At 48.5% G+C, this 22922-nt stretch overlaps 1 protein-coding gene and 1 long non-coding RNA gene across 4 annotated transcripts in view; one reads left to right on the top strand and one right to left on the bottom strand.

The window, feature by feature from the left end:
* Nucleotides 1-4847, bottom strand: part of FOXO3 (forkhead box O3) — a 93195-nt gene extending 88348 nt beyond the window's left edge. The window contains exons 1-2 of one of the 3 annotated variants that reach the window (XM_075747842.1): nucleotides 4499-4844; nucleotides 2843-4042 (exon numbers count right to left, since the gene is read on the bottom strand). In XM_075747842.1, coding sequence (XP_075603957.1) covers nucleotides 2843-3424 — 582 coding nt within the window. In that variant the 5' untranslated portion in view covers nucleotides 3425-4042; nucleotides 4499-4844. Of the gene's footprint in view, nucleotides 1-2842 lie in introns of all 3 variants that reach the window. The other 2 variants (XR_012834486.1, XM_075747841.1) reach the window with 2 other exon arrangements.
* A 5812-nt stretch (nucleotides 4848-10659) lies between these two features.
* On the top strand, nucleotides 10660-22303 carry LOC142600969 (uncharacterized). The gene is made up of 4 exons (XR_012834485.1): nucleotides 10660-10981; nucleotides 12020-12195; nucleotides 15228-15415; nucleotides 18526-22303. It is a non-coding gene; the product is annotated as an uncharacterized LOC142600969 (long non-coding RNA).
* The last annotated feature ends 619 nt before the right edge of the window (nucleotides 22304-22922 follow it).

The raw sequence follows: 22922 nt of genomic DNA, 5'->3' as shown, positions 1-22922 counted from the left end.
CGGAAATGTAATATATGCCTTCTTAACCACATCTGAAATATTCACTTCTGCTTTAATGCCCTAGGCCAAAAAAAAAAAAAAAAAAAAAGTGGTAGTTGTAAGTTTAATTTATAGCTCTTAAAATAATTGTTTTGAGGAGCATAATCCCAGCTATGTTTACAGATTATAGCAATCAGCACATCTCACTGGAAACGGTTTTAATATTTCATATATTATAATACATAAGATAATAAAACCAAGTTCTCTTCTTCCCTGTGTTTAAAATGACAATTTTCCCACTCAGTGCCAGAGCAGAATATCGTTAAATGCGCTTCAAAGATGAACTTAGCTCTGCAAAAATATTCTAAATTACGATAAAAAGCTTTCTGATACAGAAGTATCTTCTGTTCATTTAAAATCTCCATGTAACCAGCAATCTGAAAAAGTCTGATGTGAAAAGCTGACATTAGTTCCTGAAGAGTTGTATTCATTACCTGCGAGGGAAACAAAGATGATAACAACCTATAATGTGTTTTAGCACTGAGAGACTAAAATGGAGTCTCCATTTAAGAGTGTTGCCTCTGCGTAAACTAATTTACGTTCCAGCCAAGAAACTGAAATAGTCCTCTGCTGAATGTATACGCATACATTAAAAGAAACTCTAGCCCTGCTAAGTAATTAAATTTTGCAGTTTTGGATGCCTGGCAAATTATTAGCTCCTGACCTCTCCTTTGCCCCTTTCAGTATGCCCCTACCACCCACGCACAACTGCACCCGCCGTTAACGCGGTCGAATGCCTTACCCTAACTTCCAGAGACAGCTCACAGTCATTAGAGGCAGAATTTTCTGCTACCAGTGTGCTTGCATCTCCTGAGAAAGGTCATCTTAAAGGCTTGTGAGAAACTTCTGAACTAAATTATATCAGAGGAATCTCAAGGGATCCAAGTTTTTAACATTTTAATTAGCTCCAAGTACCAGTTAATGCTGCTCAGCAAAGGAATCAATATCAAATTAACAGTATAAATTGTCAGAAAAATTGTGACTGTATTAAGCATACTAATCAATGCAAGCACTTTGCGTTATGGCCCAGATCCTGCTACTGCTGAAGCGAATGGGAGTTTTGCCACCAAATTCAGCCGAAACACTATCAGCCCCATTGTTCACTAAATCTTCCTTTGAACTGAGTATCCAGAATTTACTGAAAATTTGAAGTATCAGATGAAAAGGCTGGATTTGTCACAGCGGCTGACATCTAAAGCCACTGCTTCTGTGTGAAACCAAACAACTTCGGAAGGCACAGGCTGTTGTCGGAAGATGTAACCCTTTATCACGCTCCGTGTCGCACTTGTAAAGTCAGATCAAAATTCAACACCTAATACAGAGGCAAAAGCTGTAAAAAGGATCTGTGTTTTTAAAACCCTTGTCTTGAATTAGCTATGCCACTGATAAACTTTGTGTTTATATTTTCCCGAGCCTGAGACAAGTCTGTCAGTGAAATGCTTCCTCCACAGTGCTCCATTTGGAAGGTAAAAATCATATAGCTGCACTTCAATTCCTAGCAGCGAGTCCTACTCAGGCACCAAAATATGAGACAGGGCTGCTAATATGAAAACTGCCACAACTGTTTCATCCACACAGTATTTCTGACTGATTTGTATACTGTAAGCTATCCCCTGATCCAAAGCTAGAGAGATTCAAAGAGGAAATTTAATTTCTCTGTAACACAATAAAACTTCCCAGCAAATTCGCCTTCAGACATCCATTCAAAAAGTCAGTCTCCGATGCTGCTGGTATTAGCCCTCGGCAGCAACTGAACCATACTAGGATTTCCCTCTCCAAACAGTATTGACATCAAGCACCACCTGCATTTCTGTATAGCTGCAAGTACGCGACATTTCGGCGTCCGACAGACACTAATAGATAGACATGGAAAACAAGGACAAAAAAAGCAGTTCTGGAAATCACTTCAAATGTGCTTTACGTGCAGCACCAGCTCCTGGTAGGCCTTATTAGACTCAGTCTTTGAAAGTAAAATCCTGCCTGCCTGCAACGTGCTTTTGCACGCGCCGAGTAAACAAGCCACAAAACCAGATTTTTTTTTTTCCCCCCTCACTTATTAAAAAAGTAGTGATCTTAGCTGCTAACTGTCGCAATGCTGGACGGAAAATGCTCAGCTATAAGGGATTTATCATACACTGGCACCACAGGAATCGCAAACCAAGCGTTCCCGTGGCTGAGCAGCCAATAACTCCACGCTTTGATTAACTTTATGAAGAAATGTCAAGAACCGAATTTCCCTCTATTGCCTTTGAGGAACGTGTGGGAAACCACTGGGGTTTTTCTTGACAAAAAGAATAGAGTCATTCTGTATTTGAGCTTTGAGACTCAGATTAACCCTGCATAAAAGCAACTCTGCTTATTTCTAGCACAAGGAACACCAAAGGTACCTATAACTTAAAAAAACAAAACAAAACCACACACACCCCCTTAAAAATATTTTTCCTCACCCCCCCCCTTTCTCTTTCCCTGCTTATGTGCTTGTGCACCAGAGAAGCCAGCACCGCTTCAGTGTCTCCCCCTGCTCCCACAGTTAGGAGCCCTCACCGCTTGCACACAGCAACAGGAAAGAGCCAAAACTTTTCTTACCCTCCTCCCTTCAAATAAATAAATAAATAAATAAATAAATAAATAAATAAAACCAAAGGCGACAGCGCGATCATCAGCACGGCCAGCAGCGGGGCACAGCCGGCTGCCGTCGGGGAAAGCCGCCGGCACCCCCCACTCCGCGGCCGCCTCCCCCGCGGGCAGCCCGCCCGTCGGGGCGGCGCGGTGGGTCCGCCGCGGCCCCGGGACCCCTCCTCACCTTCCAGCCGGCAGAGCTGTTGCTGTCGCCCTTGTCCTTGAAGTAGGGCACGCAGCGGACCATCCAGTCGTAGATCTGAGAGAGGGTGAGGCGCTTCTCCGGGGAGCTCTCGATGGCGCGGGTGATGAGGTCGGCGTAGGAGAGGTTGCCCCACGCGTTGCGCCGCGACGAGCACTTCCTCGGCGCCGCCGCCGGGCCCCCGCTCAGCCCCCCGCCGCTCGCCGCCGCCGCTCCCCCAGGCGAAAGGCTCGGTCCCTCCGGGCCGCCTCCGGGCAGCGGGGCCAGCAGCCGCGCTGCCTCCTCTGGGACGGCGGTGGCCGGCGCCGCCGCTTCTCCGCCCGCGGGGGCCGCGCTGCCGACGGCCATAGCCGAGCCGCCCCCCTCCTCCTCGTCGTCCTCCTCCTCGGGGATCATGGAGGCGGCGTCGGCGGGCGGCTCGCCGGCGGGCTTGGCTGGGCTGGCCTGCAGCTCGGGCCTCTGCAGGGGCCAGGTGCAAGAGCGGGGGCGGCTCTGCGGCTCGAACTCGGGGTCCAGCTCCACGTCCAGGGGCGAGAGCGGGGCGGGGGGCGACGCCTCTGCCATCTTGGCCTCCCCCGTGGGCGGCTGCGGGGCGCTGCGACGGGGCGGGCGGCCGCCGACCCCGCTCCTCCTCCTCCGCCTCCTCGGTGCCGACGGGAGCCTAGCAGGCGGGGAGCCGCCGGGCTGGCATGCCGCTCTCCGCTAAGGGCTGGCAGGCTCTCCGCTGCACCCTGAGCCCCGCTCCCCGCGGGCGATGCGCACGCCGGAGCGGGGCGGGGGGGGGGGGGGAGAAGGAGGGAAGGGGAGGGAGGGGGGAAAAAAAAATCAGATTAGGAGCCGGAGCGGCAGCGCAGGGAGGGCAGCGCGGGGCCGGGCGGGGCCGGAGGTGCCCGCGGCGCAGCCCTCCGCGCTGGCGGAGCGGCGGTCGCTCCCGCGGTGCGTGTGTGCGTTTGTTTATGTTTCACTCCATGCGGATGCAGAAGTAGCTCCAGCGGGAACCGCACTGTATCCAGCCGGGAGAGGACCCCTCCTGCTCCCGGCGCCTCGGAGCTCGCTGCTCGTCGCTTCTGCAGATATCTTCCCTTTTGAGGGTGGTGGTCCTTTGCCCCCTTCCTCGGCAGGAGGGCAGGGAGAGAGGTCCGTCAGACTACGCCGAAGACTTTTTTCCTTCTTCAAAACGCCCTAAAGGGAGACGAAGTCTTAGTATACATCCCACTGCATACTAGCGTAAGCCTGTCACTTTGCGGTGCCCCCCAAGCCACACGCAAGCAACCCCCCAAAATCTTACAGAGCAGGGGGCGGGAGAAGGCCACCCCGAGGGCTGGTCCGTTAAAAAAAAAAAAAAAAAAAAAAATCCTTCTTCTCGCAGGGCAACACAACGGGAAAAAATCAAATCGCCAGTCTTCCAACAGGTCCAGAAGCTTTAAGCCCTCCCTAGGGCTGCCAAAGAGAATAGGTTTTGTTCCAGCATCAACACCACATTCATAACCTCCTTGCTCCTGCTGCTGCCATCTTGACAGTTTTTTCCCCCCCCTTCACTCAAGTCATTTAAAAAGCGCAGGCAGAAGAGGCAGGGAGAGCCACATCGGGAGGGGAGGGAGGCGGGGAGGGGAGGGGGGGGGAAGAATCAACAGCCACCTCCACACCGGCAGAAATCAAGATCCGAATTCACGGGAGGAAGAAGCAGCGCTGCTGCATGGTTCCTGCTGCTCCTGCGCCTTCAGCTCTGAGGAGCCTTCCCTTTAAAGGCGAAGGAAGGGAAAGCGGCAAACCGCCCGCTCCCTCTGCGAGCAGCCGGCGAGAGGCAAGCGATCCGCCCGCGCCGAGCCAGCCTGCCGCCGCAGCCCGCCCGAGCAGCCTGTCACCCTGCTCGCCGCCGACTTCCACATCCCTCCTCCTAACAACCACCGGCAGCAACACAAAGTTATAGACACACGCAGGGAGCCTCAACCTAACCGCACGGCACGCCACGGCCCGCCCACGGGCGGAGGGCGGGCGGTGCCGCGCAAGGGCCGCCCCGACGGGGCGGGAGCGCCGCGCCGGGCCGGGAGGGAGCCGCTGGTGCTGGGCGGGCTGGAGAGGCTGCCGGGACCCGGCGGGGAAAGCGTCTGCCAGCTCGCCTTCCACTAGCTCCGGAGCGGCACCTCCTCCCCGCCAATGCCGCCGCGGCTGTGCGTCCCCCGCCGGCCCGGGGCCTGACCGTGCCGCCCGGGCCACGGAAAGGCGGCGGCGGGAAGCGCTCAAGTCTCTCGAAGCATACGGTAACTCTTTCCAGGGGTTACATTAGCCCTGGCTCTCTGCGCTGACTAGAATTTAAATGGCAAAACCAGACGCAACTGTCTCAGTTTTCCATAGGTCTTATCGGCGTTAGGCCCACCTGGCGGGAAGGAACACAGCTTCGGCACTCGCTGCCCTAACTTCACCATGAAACCGGCTCTGGCTGCTGGTTGTGGTGGAGGAATAGCGTGCTGTTTCTTTTCTGACTTGTTTCCACTGGTTATAAATTATTGGTACACAAGTTATTCTGGTGAACCTTAAATTTGGAGAACAATTTAGTCATTTTTTGACAACTTTCATTCAGCCTGCAGGTGATGCAGGAGTGTGTTCAGGCATGTCTGCACGTGAATGTAATCCTGCTGTCCTTCCTCCTCGGAGACTGTGCCCTGGCAGAAAGCCCTTCGAAGCAACTCACTTGAAGACATAGTTAATTATGGGTTGGATAAAGGGGTGACCCACAAAGCCAAGGAATATAGAGCTATTAATATAGCTGTAGTTATAAATACATTACATAGCAATGTATATGTATCAGTTCTCGCCTAGCTTTGTATTGACCTAAACTAGGGACTAGATTTAGCACAAAAATAGTGTTGTCTCTTATACCAGATATAGACAACTGTACGCAGGAGGAGCAGGTGTGCTTCTGAAGCATTGCTAGGTAGAATTAGCAGACAAACTAAATTATTCCTGTTGTATTTAACATTACAGACAAGCAACGAGATTTGAAAACCATTTGGTTTGATTAGAAAACAGCAAGGCCCTGATCCTGCATGCCTTACACGTCCTGCTAAGTAAGGACTAAGGCCTTCAGGGTCTAGTTAGGTTTCGAATTCAAATGGCACTCAAGTTAGGAATAGTTCGGCACGATTTTATTACAAGGGGCAACATTTCAGCATGCATGCAATTAATCCTCAGTTATCTAAATATAGTAGGAGACACTGAATTAATCAGAATGAATGCAGGTTTGAGTAATGGAAATAATTTTCTCTGCAGCTCCGTTTTGGGTCACGACGTTGCACACCCCACTGTGGCTTTCATTGTAATGTGGCCCCTTACGGGAATGCAAGGCAGCTCTGAAAGACACCAGGTACTCTGCAGTTGTGATGCTGACATTCACATGTGTGATTTTGCTAGGGGAGGAGAACCACAATAGCATTGAAGGGCCAGTAACCAAAATCAGACGAGGCCATGCACTATGAGAAGACGCTTAGTCCAACACCATGTCTCCAAGGAGCCTCTACTTGTGGCGTTCAGCAGTTAGCTGGAGAAGGCAGCTGCGAAGCTGTGACTGACACTCAGCCCCTTCCCAAAATCTGCTACTGCCTGGGGCTGATTTTGACCAGTGCAGAAACCTCCTCGTGGAGCTCTTCCTTAGGTCCCGAAGTTCCAGGGAAGCACTTTGACCTTGGGCTGGATTACAAGCTGCAAATCTGGTCCTAAATGATAGTATCATCTTCGTTTATTTATTTAATTGGCACTGCATTACTGTACAGGCATTGCCATTAGGTCTCATTGTACTGGCTGAAGGCCCTGCACGTGCTAAGAAATGCTCCACTCCCTGGCAGAATTGCAGTCTAAGTAAGGCAGGCCAGGGCGGGAGAAAGGAAATAAGTAGTAACCCTATTAAAGAGATGATGGACTGAGGCACCGAGCAATTATATGACTGTGCTGAGGTCATACAGGAAGCCCATGTCAGAACTGAGAAATAAAGCTAGATCTCCTGAGTGCCAGCCCAGGGCCTTTACTGCAAGATTATCTGCCCTCTTCAGAATTCACTGGTATATCAGCCATGCAGCCTTCATCGCATAAGTCACGGTACCAGTTCTTCACAGCTCCACACAGCATGCGTGTGCCCATGATACTGCAGTTTAGAGGTGGAATTAAAACCACAGCATAATTGTTCCCACACGTTTTACTAAGCAAATGTGCACGAGCAAAAGAGAAAGAGAAAGGAGCCCTTCTTACCACCGTTCATGGCTGGGCCCACTGAAATACGTATAAAAACTGATCAAAATTGAATCTAAAGCTTGCACAATTTCCAGTCTCTTCCTTTAAGTACTTTAATGCCCCAAGGGTGGGATTTTCAAAAACGCTCCATTTATGGGAGTTTTATCACTGACTTCAACAGGAATGAAGTTAGGCCAGCCCTGAGGCCATTTGAAAGCCTCACTCAGTTATTGTGCCTACTTCGACTGTGAGTATTTCAGGACAGTGCTACATTTTCCTCTGTATCTCCTGTTATCTACTGTCCCTGCTCAAGTTTATATTGAGAAGATGTGTACCCATGGCAGTGCCTGATTATATGGCTCTGGTGGGGTCACAGTTACTTTGCAGCTCTGAGTCACGTCTGTAGGTGATCTCGGCCACACATGGACCACGCAAGAGCCATGAGACGCGAGGCTTGTGGCATACTGCTTTGGGGAAAGTAACATTCATATGACAACACTCTGAGTGGGAATCCTCATAAGTGATTTTTGCGTTAACTCTTTTGAGCTGCTACGTTCACCTACAGCAGGCTGTCACCAGCTCACTTTTCATTCTCATTCTTCCATTTTGTTGATTCAGAGAGTTGGCTTCCCCTAAGATAAGAGTGTACCAGTTCACAGTGGTAACGCAGATACGATTGCTCCTTCATTCCGCCATAACCTACATTCTCCTGGGCTGGCAGCTAGAGGAGTGCAGGTCACATTTCTGGCTTTGCCTCTCACACAGATATCTTACTGCAGAAGCTAAGTGGTCGGAGCTAAAGGTGCATAGACGGTGGGGGAGCTGGAACTTCCCCTCATCATTACATCATCATAGAAATCTACTGTAAAGTATACTGCAGCTCAATAAAACAATGGTATATTGCAGTTAAATTAAACAACGGCTGCATTGTCTTTGTGGTCTTCACACAAACAAGTATACGATGGGTTGTTTTGTAAGGCACCTGCAGCCTGGTCTTCAAGAGGTTTGTGTCCACTGCAATAACCCCGTCTACTCCTCCCATCTCCACCCTGTGAGACAGCGGCTGTGCCAGTGTAGTTTTTGTTCTTCCCACAGTTCCCTACTACGTCCTTTAAACACAGACTGGGCAAAGGGCAGTAGGTTTTGTGGCCGATTTGGGACAAACTGTGTGCTGATTAGAAAGAAATGTCATCTATACACCAGCCAACTTCATACTTTGAGACTTTAAACTTTCTGCCCAGTTTGGCTAAAACTGGCTAATGGATTCCATGGTTATTAAGGGGAGAGAGGCTGACTGGCAGATAGACACAGAGCAAGGGTCTGAACTGTCCCATAGAGATATGAAGGGTTTGCCAAAGATGGCTACAGAGTTCTGACTATAAAATTTTCCTGAAAGTGATGAACAGCAATTTAAAGATCAATTGAAGTTGGACTTCAGCCTGTGAACTGGCTGACTGACCGCTGTAACAGAGGGGAGGGGAAGGAAGAGAAGTGCAGTTGCAGAAGGAAACGGTGACATTACTACTGTGGAGACAAGAACTCTTTCCTCAAGTGATCTTGACAATTTGGGGACTGAACCCTAAGGCTGGAAGCATTCAGTTCTGCATACACCTAAACTTGAGCACCTACTGCTGAGGAATTCTTGACCCATTTCTGCAGTGTGTGGACTACGGTGATTACAGTCATCCACATTAAGAAACAGGATCACCTTTCTGGAAGAAACAATGTTTACAATGAAACCTCAAAAACGACCTGTGAAGCTGAGGAAGTGGGAAAATTCAACCCTATAGCTTCAAAGTGTCATTAAAGTAGCCTCACGTCTGCTGAAGCTGCATTGCCAAGGCCCACTGAAAAGCTGTGCCTTGTAGGCCAAGAAAGACTCTCAGCTTCTCGTGCATAGAAGTAGTAGGTTTCTAACAGTGTTTCATACACTTAATAACAACCACAAATAGTGCATAGCGGTGCTGCCAGCTTTCTCAGCTTTATTTATGAGTCCTTCAATACTGGTGTTTTCCTGAAATCCCTGTTCTTAAAGTCCCATTAAAGGAGCATCTCAGCTTCCATTTTAAACCAATAGCCAAGTTCCTGATGCTTGATGGATATGACCCAAGTATACTTTTAGGGCCAGGAAGAAAGTAGGAAAAAAAACCCCAACCCTAACTGCACATTTTAAAACCTTTTTAAAACCTGATTTTTAAGCTGACATTATGCTACTCAAAAGCTTGCATCATAATTTTCGAATACTTGGGAGTACATGCAATTATTGAGTTGCTATCATTAGGGTGAAATGGTCAAACTGCTTAAGATCTGGCAAGAAACTCCACCTTTTTTCCTTTTTTTCTCTTTTTTTTTTTTTTTTTACGTTCAGCTTAGATGAAAGGATTTCATCCTCATAACAGCAGTTTCTGTTAATGCTGGTTTTGATTTTTGAAAATGCAAGGAGACATTTAATCATCTCCCCTCGCATCCTGCCCCACCAGGACACCTCCATGAACCGACTTCTCTCGAAGGAAGGAAAGAAGGAAGGAAGGCAGCTCTCCCGCTTGGCTCAGGCTGGTCAGAGCGGGTAAATGCTGTTCTGCTCTGCCCCTGACTCGTTGTGTAACCCGGGCACGTCACTTAACCCGTCTCGGTTACCCCATATGGGCTTAATTATACCCACTTATCGCTTAATTATGCCATTATTATAATGTAACACATTCCTTTGCCCACACACCGGGGGGCAGCGGCCCTGCCCGAGGAACCGCGGCGGGGTTACCTCAGTGGGGCGTTTAACCGGCGCCTGGCTGAGGCGCTACACGCCGCGAGCCCAACGGCCGGCAGCTACTCCCCACCGAGTGGGACGCGGCACCTGCCGCTCAGAGGGCCACCCGGCGAGCCAGGGTCACCGGCACCCTGCGTCCCGCCAGCGGCGAGGCGAGAGGAGCCGGGAGCCAGGCCGGAACCGCCGGTCCCGCCGAGCCGAGCCGATCCATTCCGTGCCACACGGCGGCTGCCCAGCTGCCTGCCTGCCCGCCCCTGTCCCGCCCCTGTCCCGCCCCTTCACCCCCGCCCCGCCCCCTCGCGGAGGCCCCACCCCCTAGCGGCCGCCCCGCCCGCACCAAGCTAGGCTGCGCCGTGCAAACAGATGATGTCATGCTCTAGGGCCGCGCGTGACCGCCGGGGCCCGCCCTCGTCGCCCATTGGCCGGTGCTCGTCGCTCGTCAGGGCAGCGGCGTTTCCCGTTGGTCGACGCCTCCACCCTGCCACCGCCCCTTGGAAAATAATAAACAATCGAGTAAAATGCGGCGCGGGGAGGGGGCGCGAGGTGGGGGGAGGGGTGGCGGCTCCGGGCGCCGTCCCGGTGCGGAAGATGTGGGCGCCGTCACCCCCCCCCCCCCAACTCGCCGTGATGGCTTTGGGCAGGTTCGGCCGGAGGCCGCTCCCAGGAGGCGGTGGCGGGTCGGGAGGGTTCGCTGGGCGCCGGGCCGCGCCTGCTGCGCGACTGGCTGCCGGCCTGGCGCGGGGTGAGCGCCGGTCGCCAGGCCCTGGCTGGCGGGGAGGCGGCCGCTGGTGCGCGGGGAGGTTCTGTCAGGGACCCTGCAAACCCCGCTGGGCCCCGGCACATGAAGTCGGCCCTTCGTTCAGCCGGGCAGCGTGGGGAGGCTGCGGGCGCTGCCTGCAACGGTGCTGGGAGAAAAACCTTGCCTGAGAGTAGCGTGACACGCTAAAAATCACCTTCTGCCAGAAGCTGCGGCTGCACCCGAGGATCAGGCAAAGCGGTCTCTCGGTTTTCCCCTTCCCCTTGTCTCAAAGCTAAGTTGAAGCCCACCTCTGGAGAGGACTCGCGGCCCGGCGTGAGGGAAGGGGGCCGGGTACGCGTCTGGCGGCGGGATGCAGCGTGCAAAGCGCCCACAGGTAGGGCAGCGACAGGCAGACCTGCGAGCTACGCCTCGGAGGCCGTGGCGTTGCTGGTTGCCTTCACGGGACAAAAAATGTCACCGAGGCGGCTGTCCTGCCTACGTGGTGCTGTGCAGAGAGATGTAGCCTCGATCCTTGCGTTGTTGTAGTGGTGCTTACACACCACAGCCCGAAAATAACTACCTTTCACAGTCCTGCTTCCCTCTACCCGCAGACATAAGGCACGCTTGTATAGCAGGGGCTTTAATCAGGGATCAGGTGAAGAGAGTGAGGGTTGCAGGAAAGGATTTCCCTTTGCTGAGACTCGCAGCCTGGCCTCTCCTTTTGAGACCAGGTGCCTGCATACAACTTATTTCAGTTCCTTCAAAGAATTAATTATTTTCTCCTGTGTGTGGCCCCTGGAGGAAGAAGTCCAAGCACCTCCCTCCCTCTCTCATTCTGTATCTCAGTTACCAGAGCACTTGCTTAGGAGTTGAAGACGTGGCTCACAGTCCTTTTCCCAGAACTTTGTGTTTTGTCCTCTGACAAATGTTTGATGTAGAGCACATAGAGCAGACTTGGAAAAGGGGACTGAAATCCAAGACTGTTCCCCTCCCTTCCCTATGGCAATGTTATTATTGCTAGGTCATGGCCTCTCCATGATTGCTCCCGTGAATCCTGAATCCCCACCTTCTCCCCCAGGCAGCAGTACGGGTTCAACAGGCTGGTTGAAAATGGAGTGTGTGTTAGGCTAGCCTACATCCCCGTAGGTGCTCTTCAGGCTAGCCTATGTCCTGGGTAAGATACTCTTCAGGAAGGTCAGAGGGAGGCATCTGAAGCCTATCGGGCAGGAGTGGGGAGAAGTTGACCTTGGGTGTCCTGGCGTGGGGAACACCACAAAGCGCTCAGGGAAGGAAGTCCCCCTCCAGGGAGTTGAGAAAGGGTTCAAAGGGGCTGGTGAAGTGTTAAACAAAAGCAGTCAGTGGCTCAGCACATGGTGGGGAAGTCGGTGATAAGCATTTGCAGCTGGTTCTCTCTCTCTCCCCCACCCCGGAGGAACTGGGCTGCTGCTGACTCAGGAGCTGCATCAAGTCTGAGGAATGGGGTCACATTTCCTGAGTGCCTGAGACATGCTGCAGCGAGCAATGGGATAGCGACGGGCACCTCCTACCTCCTGTCCCATATTGGAAGAGCGATCGCAGCCCTGTGCTGTAAGGAGCTGAAGCCCGCTGGTACGTGTTGGATGTGCTCTGAGCAGGCTGCGCAGCTGGGGCTGTGGGTCTCGTCTTGCCTAGAGGCGTGTCTGAGCTCCAAATTCCAGTGCTGGGCTCAAGGGGAAGAGAGGCATGGAGCTGCCCAACGTGGGGTGGTTCTGGGTATGCAAAAAGCAGAATGTCCTGTATCTTGGGATGCTGACAGCCTAAAAATAGGACTCCAGAGCCTTTGGGATTAGGCATCAGTTGAGCGGGAGCTTTTGGGAAGGCAGTTCTGAACTTTATTGCCTCAGTTCTGTCCTGGTCCTGCTTCTGGTATTAAGGCCTTACATTCCTTGCAGCTCATATGAATGTCACTTAAACGTGCTTGGGGCATGCAATTACAGCTAACTGCCCTCCAAACACCTCATGGAATCTGAAAAGTTGAATTCTTCCATTTGTACGCACCCTCGCCTGCCCTGCAAAATCATTTCCTTCAGTCTAGCAAACTGCTGTGTTAAAGGTCTGCATCTTAAGTCATTCACTGCTTAACGTTCGCTCGTTTTACCTCTGGAGACCCAATGAATTTATTGGAGAGATCTGAATTTATTTTTTTAATTATTTTTTGGGGGTACCATTGAAGTGAGCACATGTAATTGAATACACACTGAGAACTGATCTGCTGAAGAGTCTGCTGTTTCTAAATACAGTAGCTACTCTTTGTGATAGGCATGTTAGGCTTAAAATATATCTAGGTAGAGGTATTATAAGCCTTGTTTTACCAAAATGGATTTTTTCCTTGGAAGTAAACAGGGAAAACTGGGGAGGAACCGTAGCTGAGGTCTGACAGATGTTCAAACACGTGAAGCTTAAAGAGGAACGTAAGCTATTCAGTTTGCTCACAGAGGCTTTGTGACCTGTGTCTTTGCAGTAATGATGACACAAGCTTTTTTGAATAAAAGGAAGAAATTAACTGCCTTGGCTAATTGTACCCTTGCTAGCTAGCTAACCAAGGACACCATTTGACTGTGAAAATTACTGGTGCACCCAAATCTCTCAGCTGGGGAGAATATCTAAACTGTGAGTGTTTCCATATCTGTGGGTTAGAAGGGCTATTTAAAAATCTTCCTAATTGGAAAATTAAACACTATTGCTTTAAAACAGTGGTGCACTGCTTTGAAAAAGACCATATGGAATCATTTATTACTTTTCAATATGTATTCAATCTCTGGTGCAATTTTATGTACCTGCTAATGCATAAAGTCTTTTGGAGGCGGAATAAAGCACCACAAAGCATGATTTAATGCTATAGGCTCACCAAATCTGTTTCAGATTAGTGGATGTTTCAATCTGCTGAGAAGAAGGGGATGTCCCTGAACCAATGAAACAATGACGGGGGGGTGTGGGGGGGAGAAGCCCATAAATCTGAAATGCTTTGGAAATATAGTGCACTTATCAACAAGAACTTTTAAAGGATTCAGTGAGGATTTGGTCATGTAAGAGATACTGCTATGAAACAAATTATACTAAGTAACAGGAAAGTTACAACAAAGTCAGTATTAATAGTACAATACTTGGTTGCAATTTAAAGCCTCTTAAATGAATCATGTTTTCAAACAGTACAGGCCCACATAAGCATGTGACTGTAAGAGAAAATAAGAGCAAGTAATCTGTGAGTGCACAAAAGTGCTTTTGTTTATAGTTCTGCGGTCATTGGAAGTGCCTGTTACTGTGCTTATTCACAAACACCTCTGGCTCTTTCTTCCAGAAATCCTATCCAAACGTTTTTGTTCTGACTTTGTTAGAAGAGGACTTTGTGCTTCAGCTCTTTTCGTACAACTTCTATGAGGTTCAGTCTTACAGTGCCCTTCCTCTGGCAAGGGACTGAGATGGGTCCAATGCCTTAGCTGCTTTTTTCTTTTTTTTTTTTTCCCCTCCTCTGAGTGACAAGCCATGGGGCAACCTTTGCTCTTGAGGCCTGAGCATTTTCCTTTCACTGGTTCAGCAGGGACCAAGAAGCAGCTAAGGCTGACAAGTTAACCGTGCGTGGTCTGTGCCACCTGGCAATGAGCTCTGCAGGCATGGGAGGCAGTCTTTATGCCTTTATCATGAACCTGAGAGCAGTATAACCATCTGGCTAGTTATAATTTAACAAAAACCCCATTTTTCATCTTGCTGTGGTGGTGCGCTTTCTTTTAAATGTCATCTGTGGAGTCTCCCAGTGAGTGGAAGCTTCGGTTTTGCTTTGTATTTCTTACAGACACTGACAAAAACATTTTAATATGAACATGATCCACTAAGTGACTGAAAAAGAGCCAAATTCTTTCTTAGAGGCATAAGCAAGCTAAAAAGAGTTTGAAATAACTTTTATACCTCAATCAAACTATTTTGTCAGTATATATTTGTCATTTGTAACCAGTACAGCAATTGACCAGTTCTTTTATTAAGGTTGAAATCTTATATTTTTAGAAGAGTTATTAAGAAGGTAAATTAATCTTCAGCTTGCCTGTAGCACTGAAGCTTGTTCATCACTGCTGTGCCTTGCATCATTCTTTAAACATTTGATAATCAATAGTAGTCCTTTCAAATAAGTTCATATCTTTTGTTTAAAATATATAGAGTATGCATACTTCTTCTGAATCGAGACCTTAATGTGACCTCCCCCACATGCTTAAATTACAGCATCAAAATAAAATTATTCAGGCAAAATGAAGCCAGTTGAATGAACACATAATAAGGATTAAAACAAATACCATGAGAAGTAATTGCTGTCTTTGATTAACTTTTATCCAAATCCTATATCTTAGCCATTGGAAAATCTTAAATAAAATCCTCTCTAAAGTCCTTTCAAACTTTCCTGAGAGTATTTGTCAGTTTAGGTAAGTATTCCAACTTTAAGTTGTAAGTATGACTGGTAAGACTATTACTTGCCCATAGATGGCAATAGCATTACACTGTTGAAGTAGCCCCCAGCCTATGAAACAAGGCTGTGATGGTGGTGAATATTAACTTGGGGAATGGAAAGAAAAAAATATCTTGCTTTTTTTTTTTTTTTTTTCCTTTGGCTGCAGCAGTGGTGATGGGCACTGTTTTACTTGTAGCAATGTTGGGACTAATCATGTGAGAAAAGATCCTGGAGTGATGAGGCAGCATATTTCCCATGTTTGAGGTCAAGATTTGTTCTGTGAAGCTGACCTTTAAAACAGCCTGAAAATGAGGAACGTGGCACCAGAGAGCAGAGTAGGAAGCATGAAATGATGTAAGATATGTTTCTTCTGCATATGAAATACCTTTTTCTTAAAAAAAAAAAAAAGCTCCAGGTTTGTGATTCAGCATTTTCTGCCACTGACAGAATATAAGAAAGGGGAAAATTCTATGGAAAAAGAGAAATTCCTATTGTTCTCATCAAAATCTAATAAAATATTAGCCCTCAAGTATTTTTGTTTCCTTCTGTTGAGATGGGGGGGGTGTTACCTTTTCCCCAAATCACTTTTCCCTCAACCTCCTGATCTGAGAACCCTGGAATGGTAGAAAAAGAGGTATTTAGGCTCAGCCTGGACGCCTCATCTACCTGTAATGAGCGTGAAGTGCCACCAGCTTTGTAGGCTTTGGATACCCGGGTGACTGCTGTTTCGACTCTGACATGCGACAGCATTACAGTCCTGCTGTGGGAAAGCTTCGGGGTGCCGGTGCTGGGCGGATGTTTGATGCAGGGTGGGCAGGTCAGGGTTCCCCATGGCTAAAGCATCGGCCCACGTGAGGTTGCCAGCCTGTGTTTGGTGCCAGCTGCACGCACAGTGATGCAAGACCTCAGACACAAGCCCTCCTCGCTGACCTTATGCAAAAATCTCTTTACTGTCTTTTCTTCCTTATTTCTTGCCTTTTCTTCCTGTGTCTTTTCTCTTGCTGAGATGCATGAAGCTGTACTGAGAGGCCTGATGCGCCTGCTGGAGGCTCTGCTGTGATGGAAAACTTGCCTCTCCAGTGTCAGTGCGAGCCCTTAGACCACCGCCGGGCAGGAAAAGGATGCCCCAGCCTGTTGCTGCCTCTCTGATCTGTCAGGAAAGAGGGTTTGGAAGGAGAAAGCAGGGAGTCACTTAATCCTTCTCCCTCCTTGGAGGCTGGTTCTGTGCTGAGATGATTTATCTCTCTTGGTAAAGGGGGGTGGGGGTGGGGAGCCCTCCTGGGTACTTGAGCTCAGCTGGGTCTATGGCGAGACTGCAAAATGGTCCCTGGCACAGTGCTGGCCCAGGCATGGATGTAAAATGTCTGGTTGCATCCACTTCGCTTTGATGGGTAAGAGGGTTTAACAGCCTGGACATGGCTGCTCTGTGCCCGTTGGATAGTTTATCCCTATGGATGTGGCCTGGTGTGCCTGGGGCGATCTGTGCTCAGAGCGGTACCCTGCGCAGGGGCAGCCTTGCTTTCCAGTGTTGAATCGCGTCACAGTGAACAAGCAGGGAGACTGCCTTGTCATGCTTTCTCTTTACCCGCTGAGATGGCAGCACCAGTGAAGGTGACTGATGGCTGTTTTTCGGTTGCTCCAAATGCCAGCCAGAAGGAAGCTGGCTTGCATCTGCCTAAAACACTGAATAGATTTTTTCTTTTTTTTTTAAAGAGTCCAAAGGGACAAGCAACTGGGTATAAACTGGTACTGTGTTTGTGAGACTGGCACCGGGATGGCTTGCGTGTTTCAAATTGATGTTGAAAAATGGGTGCTGGAACATTAGAGCCATACAAAATGATTCAGAGCCTGAAGAAAATGCTTTGCGATGGGAGATACGAAGCACTCGCTCTCTCTAGCTTATCAAAAAAGACTGAACAGGGAATTGATTATGATGGTGAAGGAACTTCCTTGGGAGAAAAATATCAGGTACTGAAAGGATCTTTAATCTAGTAAATTATGGGAATGTGTAGCAGCAAGCTGAAACCAGATAAATTCATATGAAAAACTGGGCACAAATTTATTGGCATGAAGGTGATTAATCACTGTAACAAGCTGTCAGGGCGGTTGGCGCATTTTCCAGATGTGTCCAAGCCAAGACGAGCACGTTTCTGATGGATGTGCTCTAACTGCAGTTAAAAGCCTGAGCGACGCTCTAGTCAAGTCTCAGGCAAGGTAAGCAGGTGAGGTTTGAAGGGCTGTGATATACAAGAGGTCTGACTAACAGTTCCCAAAGGAGCCGCAAAGATCTAATGGTTCCCATCTGTCCTTAACCTCTGAGAAAAACAGCACCGAGCAGAAAGCGGAAGGGAAGAATCAAAATGACAGCCCCGTCACTGGCACACTGATGTGCCCTCTGTTTCTGCAAGGACTGTACCTTTTACCTGCTCAGGGCTTTACTAATGTATCCTCAACACCCGTTGCAAGACCGATCTTTCTCCAGTCCACCAGCTCTCTCTACAGATTGGTGTCAGTCTCTTTCATCTGAGGAGAACTTGAGTAAAAATCTGTGATGCATGTGGTAGCTCAGATAGGTATTTTCCTTTTTGTTTTTTGTTATTTCATCTTGAGCTTTGGACTTGCCTGTTCTCCGTGCCTCCTAGTTTCCCTAGTATCCATTTTCTTGTATTTCCTTTGCCACTGGGCTCAGTGCACTGTGCTGCGTTGATAATCTCTGGTGCAATAAATCTTGGAGGCTTCTTCTTACTCATTCTGAGACTATTTGTTCCTCATAATTTGACAAAACGAACCCTCTCTTACTTGCACAGATTTCACACGGGATGGGTATGTCAGTGATGTGCTGTGTAGATAAGAGCTTGTCAGGAACTTTTTGATAAAGTGCCTTTCACCCAGAAGAATAAATTTGTAGATACTGTACCTATTGACAGGAATGCACTAAGGAATCTATGCAAAATACCTGCAAGCTGTATCTAGAAAAGTGCTCTAATCTCATTTTAAAACCAAGATTTCTCTCCAGGAAAAAACAGTTGGTGGTGGAAATTGAGAATTTCTCATTCCCTGCTGCTTTTTTCCAGGGTCCCAGTGCTTTCCTGTTTCGTCCCCATCTGCTTGGCATGATGCAAGAATTTTATTCTCTCAAGCCCTAAGTCAATTCTACTGGCTTCTCCTTGCTCCAGAGGGTAATTTTGTACAAAGTCAGAGCTGAAACAAGGCAAATGAAGGGGTGGAGTTGTCCACCAGTTGTCATCCGGTTGTCATCAATACCCGCAAGCCATTAACCTGGTGCATGGACTCTCTGGAACATGGGGTGTTAGAGGTAGAGCAGGGGTTTGAGCTGAAATCTCCAAATATTAAATGAGCTTCTTCTCTCCAGAACTTATTTTGGGGGGGATGGGGAACTAACAACTTTTTAAGCATAAAAATGTTTTTAATTTTTTTGTTTGTTTGTTTGTTTGTTTGTTTAGGAAATGCAAGAGTCTCCCGTGCAGTTTTCCAGAGGCCCACATGCCTCTGGAAAGCAGTAGAAGTATCTGCATGAGCAATAAGCTCATACAGAGGGTGTAAGAAGAATAAAACTGTGGCTGGAGAGATGGAAATGGCTTAGCTGGGGCACCAGGTGAAGTCCTGTGATGGCTGGTCTTACTTGCAAAGACTGCAGCTGAAAACAGACCCAGGCAAGAGCTGATCCAGACTATTCCCAGCCTTTGGGGAACATTCAGTATTGGATCTGAAGGACCCATGTTTTAGGCTGAACTGAACCCATGAGTATAAAACTTCTTCAAAACTCTGGGGAGATGTTGCTTTTGACCTCACTCTGTAGGCTGGATCCATTTGCTTAGTCACTAGCTGGATGAAGGTTGTTCTCAGTGTCAGGAAAATATCTACCTTTGCTCTGTGGCTCAGATTAGATTACTGTTGCCTCCCAGTTTATCTGCTTTTATATGCACATCCTGCTGCTATATGTGGGTAAAATAAATGGCTAGTCATTTTACACTCCTTCCTTTTAGCTTGTTGATCACAGGATTCAGTCATATGCATAGTAATGTGTAATTGAAGGGTGGTGGCTTTGCACAGCTGGCTTAGATCTCACTGAGCCCGTACTCAAAAAGACCTACCTATTCTGAGCAGTGTGGGAAGCTCTCCAGGGCGCAGAATGTGAGAAGTAATCAATTCCTGTAGAAACGTTTCCACGATGTCATGGAATCCAGCCAAGAGACACGATGAAAGTGAAAACTGTTTTCTAGGACATCCAGTTTCATTTAATTTAGTCATGCCCATAGAGTTTCTCAGCAAATGTCTGTACCCTTCTGTGTGTTGATTGTGTCCTGTGTCCTTTTGTGATTTGGTTACCCTGGCAATCCAACTAATTTTCCAGAAAAGTCAGCTCCATCAAAGTTCATTGACTTGTTACATTAATGGTCTGCTTGCTCCTTCAGTAGACTCAGCATCCATTGATTGCAGGTTCTTTCATAGGCTTGCACGTTTATGAGAAGAGATCTGCAGAGGGTTATGCCCTGGCATGCTTGATTGGAGCGGATATTTTTTTTCCTTGTTTCTTCTTCACTTTAGCTGGACTGATCATCTTTCATGTTTCTTGAAACACTAGGGCAGCTCTTCTACATATTACCAGGCTTCTGTTCCAGCAGGTTCTCTACAGGAGTGAAGTTTTCCAGTAAGAATCTCTTCTTGCATGCCTCTTTTCCATGTGTTTGTACAATAGTTTTACTTGAAAAAGTCTCAACGTCATTTCTGTCTCTAGGCAAGCCACACAGGGACCAATGCATAGCAAGTTCATCTATATTTTCCACTTGAATTTAGCATTTTTTGGAGCTTGAGGATTAAGAGATACAGCCTAAAACATACTTAAATATGCCACAACACTGAGCATTCAAATGCCTGGCTCACTGAATGCCATGTGGGGTGCTTGCGCTCCACGTGGGCAGAGTCAGGTGCCTCAAAAGAACAGAACCTGACTGCATAAGGAGCTGCCTGCACCAGCCAACAGAAGACACGAGCCTGGAAGGGGAAGTCATATGGGGAAGCCCATGCAGTCAAGAGCTACTTACATATAAGAAATAATTAAAAAATAAAAATAATAAAAAACCCCTAACTAAACATTAAATGTTAACCAGAGGTTGACCCATCTCCTTTGGTATCTCCCTCGCTTCTTTGCCCATGTTTGCGAGAGAATACAGCCTGCACGTTCTCCTCAGGATACTGGCAATGGAGAGGATTGCTGCAAGCTGAAGCACGTGGGAGGAGGAGGAGTGGAGACTGAGGTGATGAAGGGGTGGCAGAACAGGCCTGGGAAGCTTCCTGAAGCTTTTACTGCTGCAAGCCCAAGCAAGGGCCATCTCTTTTTATAGAGGTATAGTCATGGGGTTTTCTTTGAGGAGTCCACCATAAGCCAAATCCTACAAGTGCTCTGGATCTCAGAACATTGGGGTTTCAGGCTCCTTCAAAGGCCAGGCCCCTCCCAGCTGGAAGGCTGGTACTATGGGGGAAGAAATGAGGCTGTACTAACTCCAACTCCCTTCTGGGCATTGTGATTTTTTGAGAGCAATGTCAGGATCCCAGCAGAGGAAGGAGAAGACATGTGGCACTAAGGAGATTTCTTCACTGAGATACAGAGAGCAACTTGTCATCACAGCTGCCCTTGAAGTTGGATAATTCACAGCTGTGCCTGAAGTTGGGTGATTCTCCCTTTCTCATAAGGCCACTTGTGTGCACAATGAGCACTACAGAACTAAATAAAATCCCAGGCATGGGTGGCACTACTCACCAGCTCCACTTGCCAAGAAGCCCCCATATACAGGGGCAGCAATAACTCCTCCAAAAAGCTTCTGCACCCCAGGGTGGAGAAGGCCTCCCAGCACCAATCCAACGTGGTGCCGACACATGCTAAAAAGGGTAGGGAGGCTGGAGACAGTGATCCAGGTGAGGATATGTCTTCCTGAGAAGTCACGAGGTGGCCATGCAGAAGCCCTGGGCTTTCCAAACAGTTTCGAGGGCCTGCCTGTTGCTTTGCTCAGGAGCACGCGTGTCTGGTACCCCGCATGCCAGGAGCAGGGCTATTTGGAGTCTCTTTGTATTTTTCAGCACTTTCTGAAAGGAATCTCTACCGAACCTAGCACAGTATGTTTATTTTACTTTGTTCTCAGTCTGACGGCAAGGTGAAAGCCTAATTCTTTTTAGAAATGAGCTTGCGGCATAAGCGAACGCCTTGTGCTGTGCCGTGGGTTCCCCGGCCGGGGCAGGCAGCAGGGCTGGGCCGCGTGTGCCGCGATGCCGCCCTGCCATCTTGTGGGCTTCGCCTTGCTTGCAGGCCGCCTCCGTTCAGCCTTCACAGCTCAGAGTGTATGCTCATCCAGCGTATTTTTATTTATTTGGGTTTTTTTCCCGTAAGTTTTCCAAAGCAGTTTTAAAATTTGAAAACTCTTTTAAAAATAAGAGTGGGAGAAAGCCTGAGGCACCGTCCTGGGGCACACAGTCCATTTTCTCATCATGGGAAATGGCTGACTGCAGAGCAAGTGGACCTGTTTTCAGAGCCCCAGTAGCCCCAAACTTTGTTGGGGGTCATGGACTGTCTGGATGTCTCCTTCCATTATCCTAAGGACAGGTATCCCAATACATCTTTGTCATTCTAAAATTTTATAGCCCCAGTTCACTAATTTTTTACCATCGGAGAGACCAGTATATGCATGCTCTGGAGAAGATGAGGGAAGAAGAACAGGGAATGTATTTCAATTGAAAGTGCTACCAAACTGCACAAATAATGAGCGTGATTTATGTGAAATTGCCTGTTTGGTACTATTGAAACACCCCGCTGAAAAGAGAGCATTGCTAGTGCTTGCACGTTGGTGCGCGAAAGGGTGAGGGGGAAAAAAAAATTTCTCTCCCCTGTGGCAAGGGATGAGATCCCAACGCACGGTGGAGCTAGATGATGGCGTATGATGCACCCAAGTACAAAGGTATTCCTATAGAACAGGATTAGGGACTAGCTTTCTCTCGTCAGAATCAGCCTTTCATGCTAATGTACTGCTTATCCTGTCTTAGCCCGGGTTCTCCAGTTTGCCTAGATTATGGAACAGTGGTGCCTCAAGTCACTTAAAATACAGCACTGAACTTGGTCTGTTCCCAGCGATGGTAAATGCGCTACAGTTAGGTGAGAGGGAGCCACAAATCATGACTGCGTGTCTAGCCTCTCCCTTCATCAGGAGCATCTCAGCCCAAATGAAACAGTAAAACCTTCCCAAGAGCTGTAGCACAACAGGGTTTTGTGCATCCCTCCCCCATGTCCGTCTCCGTCCCCTCCCCGTGACCGTGGGAGAGCTGTGAAGGCAATGGGAAGAGGGGAGCTCGTGTCTGGTTTTAAGCCAAGAAATGGGAAGCTCTCCTGAAACCCACTTCTCCCTGCTTTTAGCCTCTGCTTACCCTGTTACATGCAAGACGTGAATTGAATCATCTTCCTGTTTAAAAGACAGGAGGTGCTAAAGCCCAGCTCCTCCCTTGTGGGGACCTACCTTTCACTCTAGGCACCCAGGTACATTGGAGGAGTTCCACCCAAGGGCCGAAGCTTTTGCAGCTCTTTTCTCACTTGGGACATAGACAGGAGCATGTGGCATTAACAGCTCCAGTGGCTTCAGCTCCAAATGAGCTAGCAAAGACGTTCTCAGCCCAGAAAGCTTTTTTGATTTCTTTCCAGCTGTAGCAGTTGATCAGAGAAGCAGGTGGTTTACCAGGTGGTCATGGCTCTCCTTGCAAACCTTGTTCCTCTTCCACACCAAGTCACTTACGACACCCAGCCTTTGGTTCATCATCTCTTCTCATTTTGGAAAGCTGTAATTTAAATAAACCCTGG

The sequence above is a fragment of the Balearica regulorum genome, chromosome 3 (assembly GCF_011004875.1).
Source record: "Balearica regulorum gibbericeps isolate bBalReg1 chromosome 3, bBalReg1.pri, whole genome shotgun sequence".
NCBI classification, from domain to species: Eukaryota; Metazoa; Chordata; class Aves; order Gruiformes; family Gruidae; genus Balearica; species Balearica regulorum.
The sequence above is the reverse complement of the archived record's forward strand: the minus strand, read 5'-3'. Positions and strand labels throughout refer to the sequence as shown.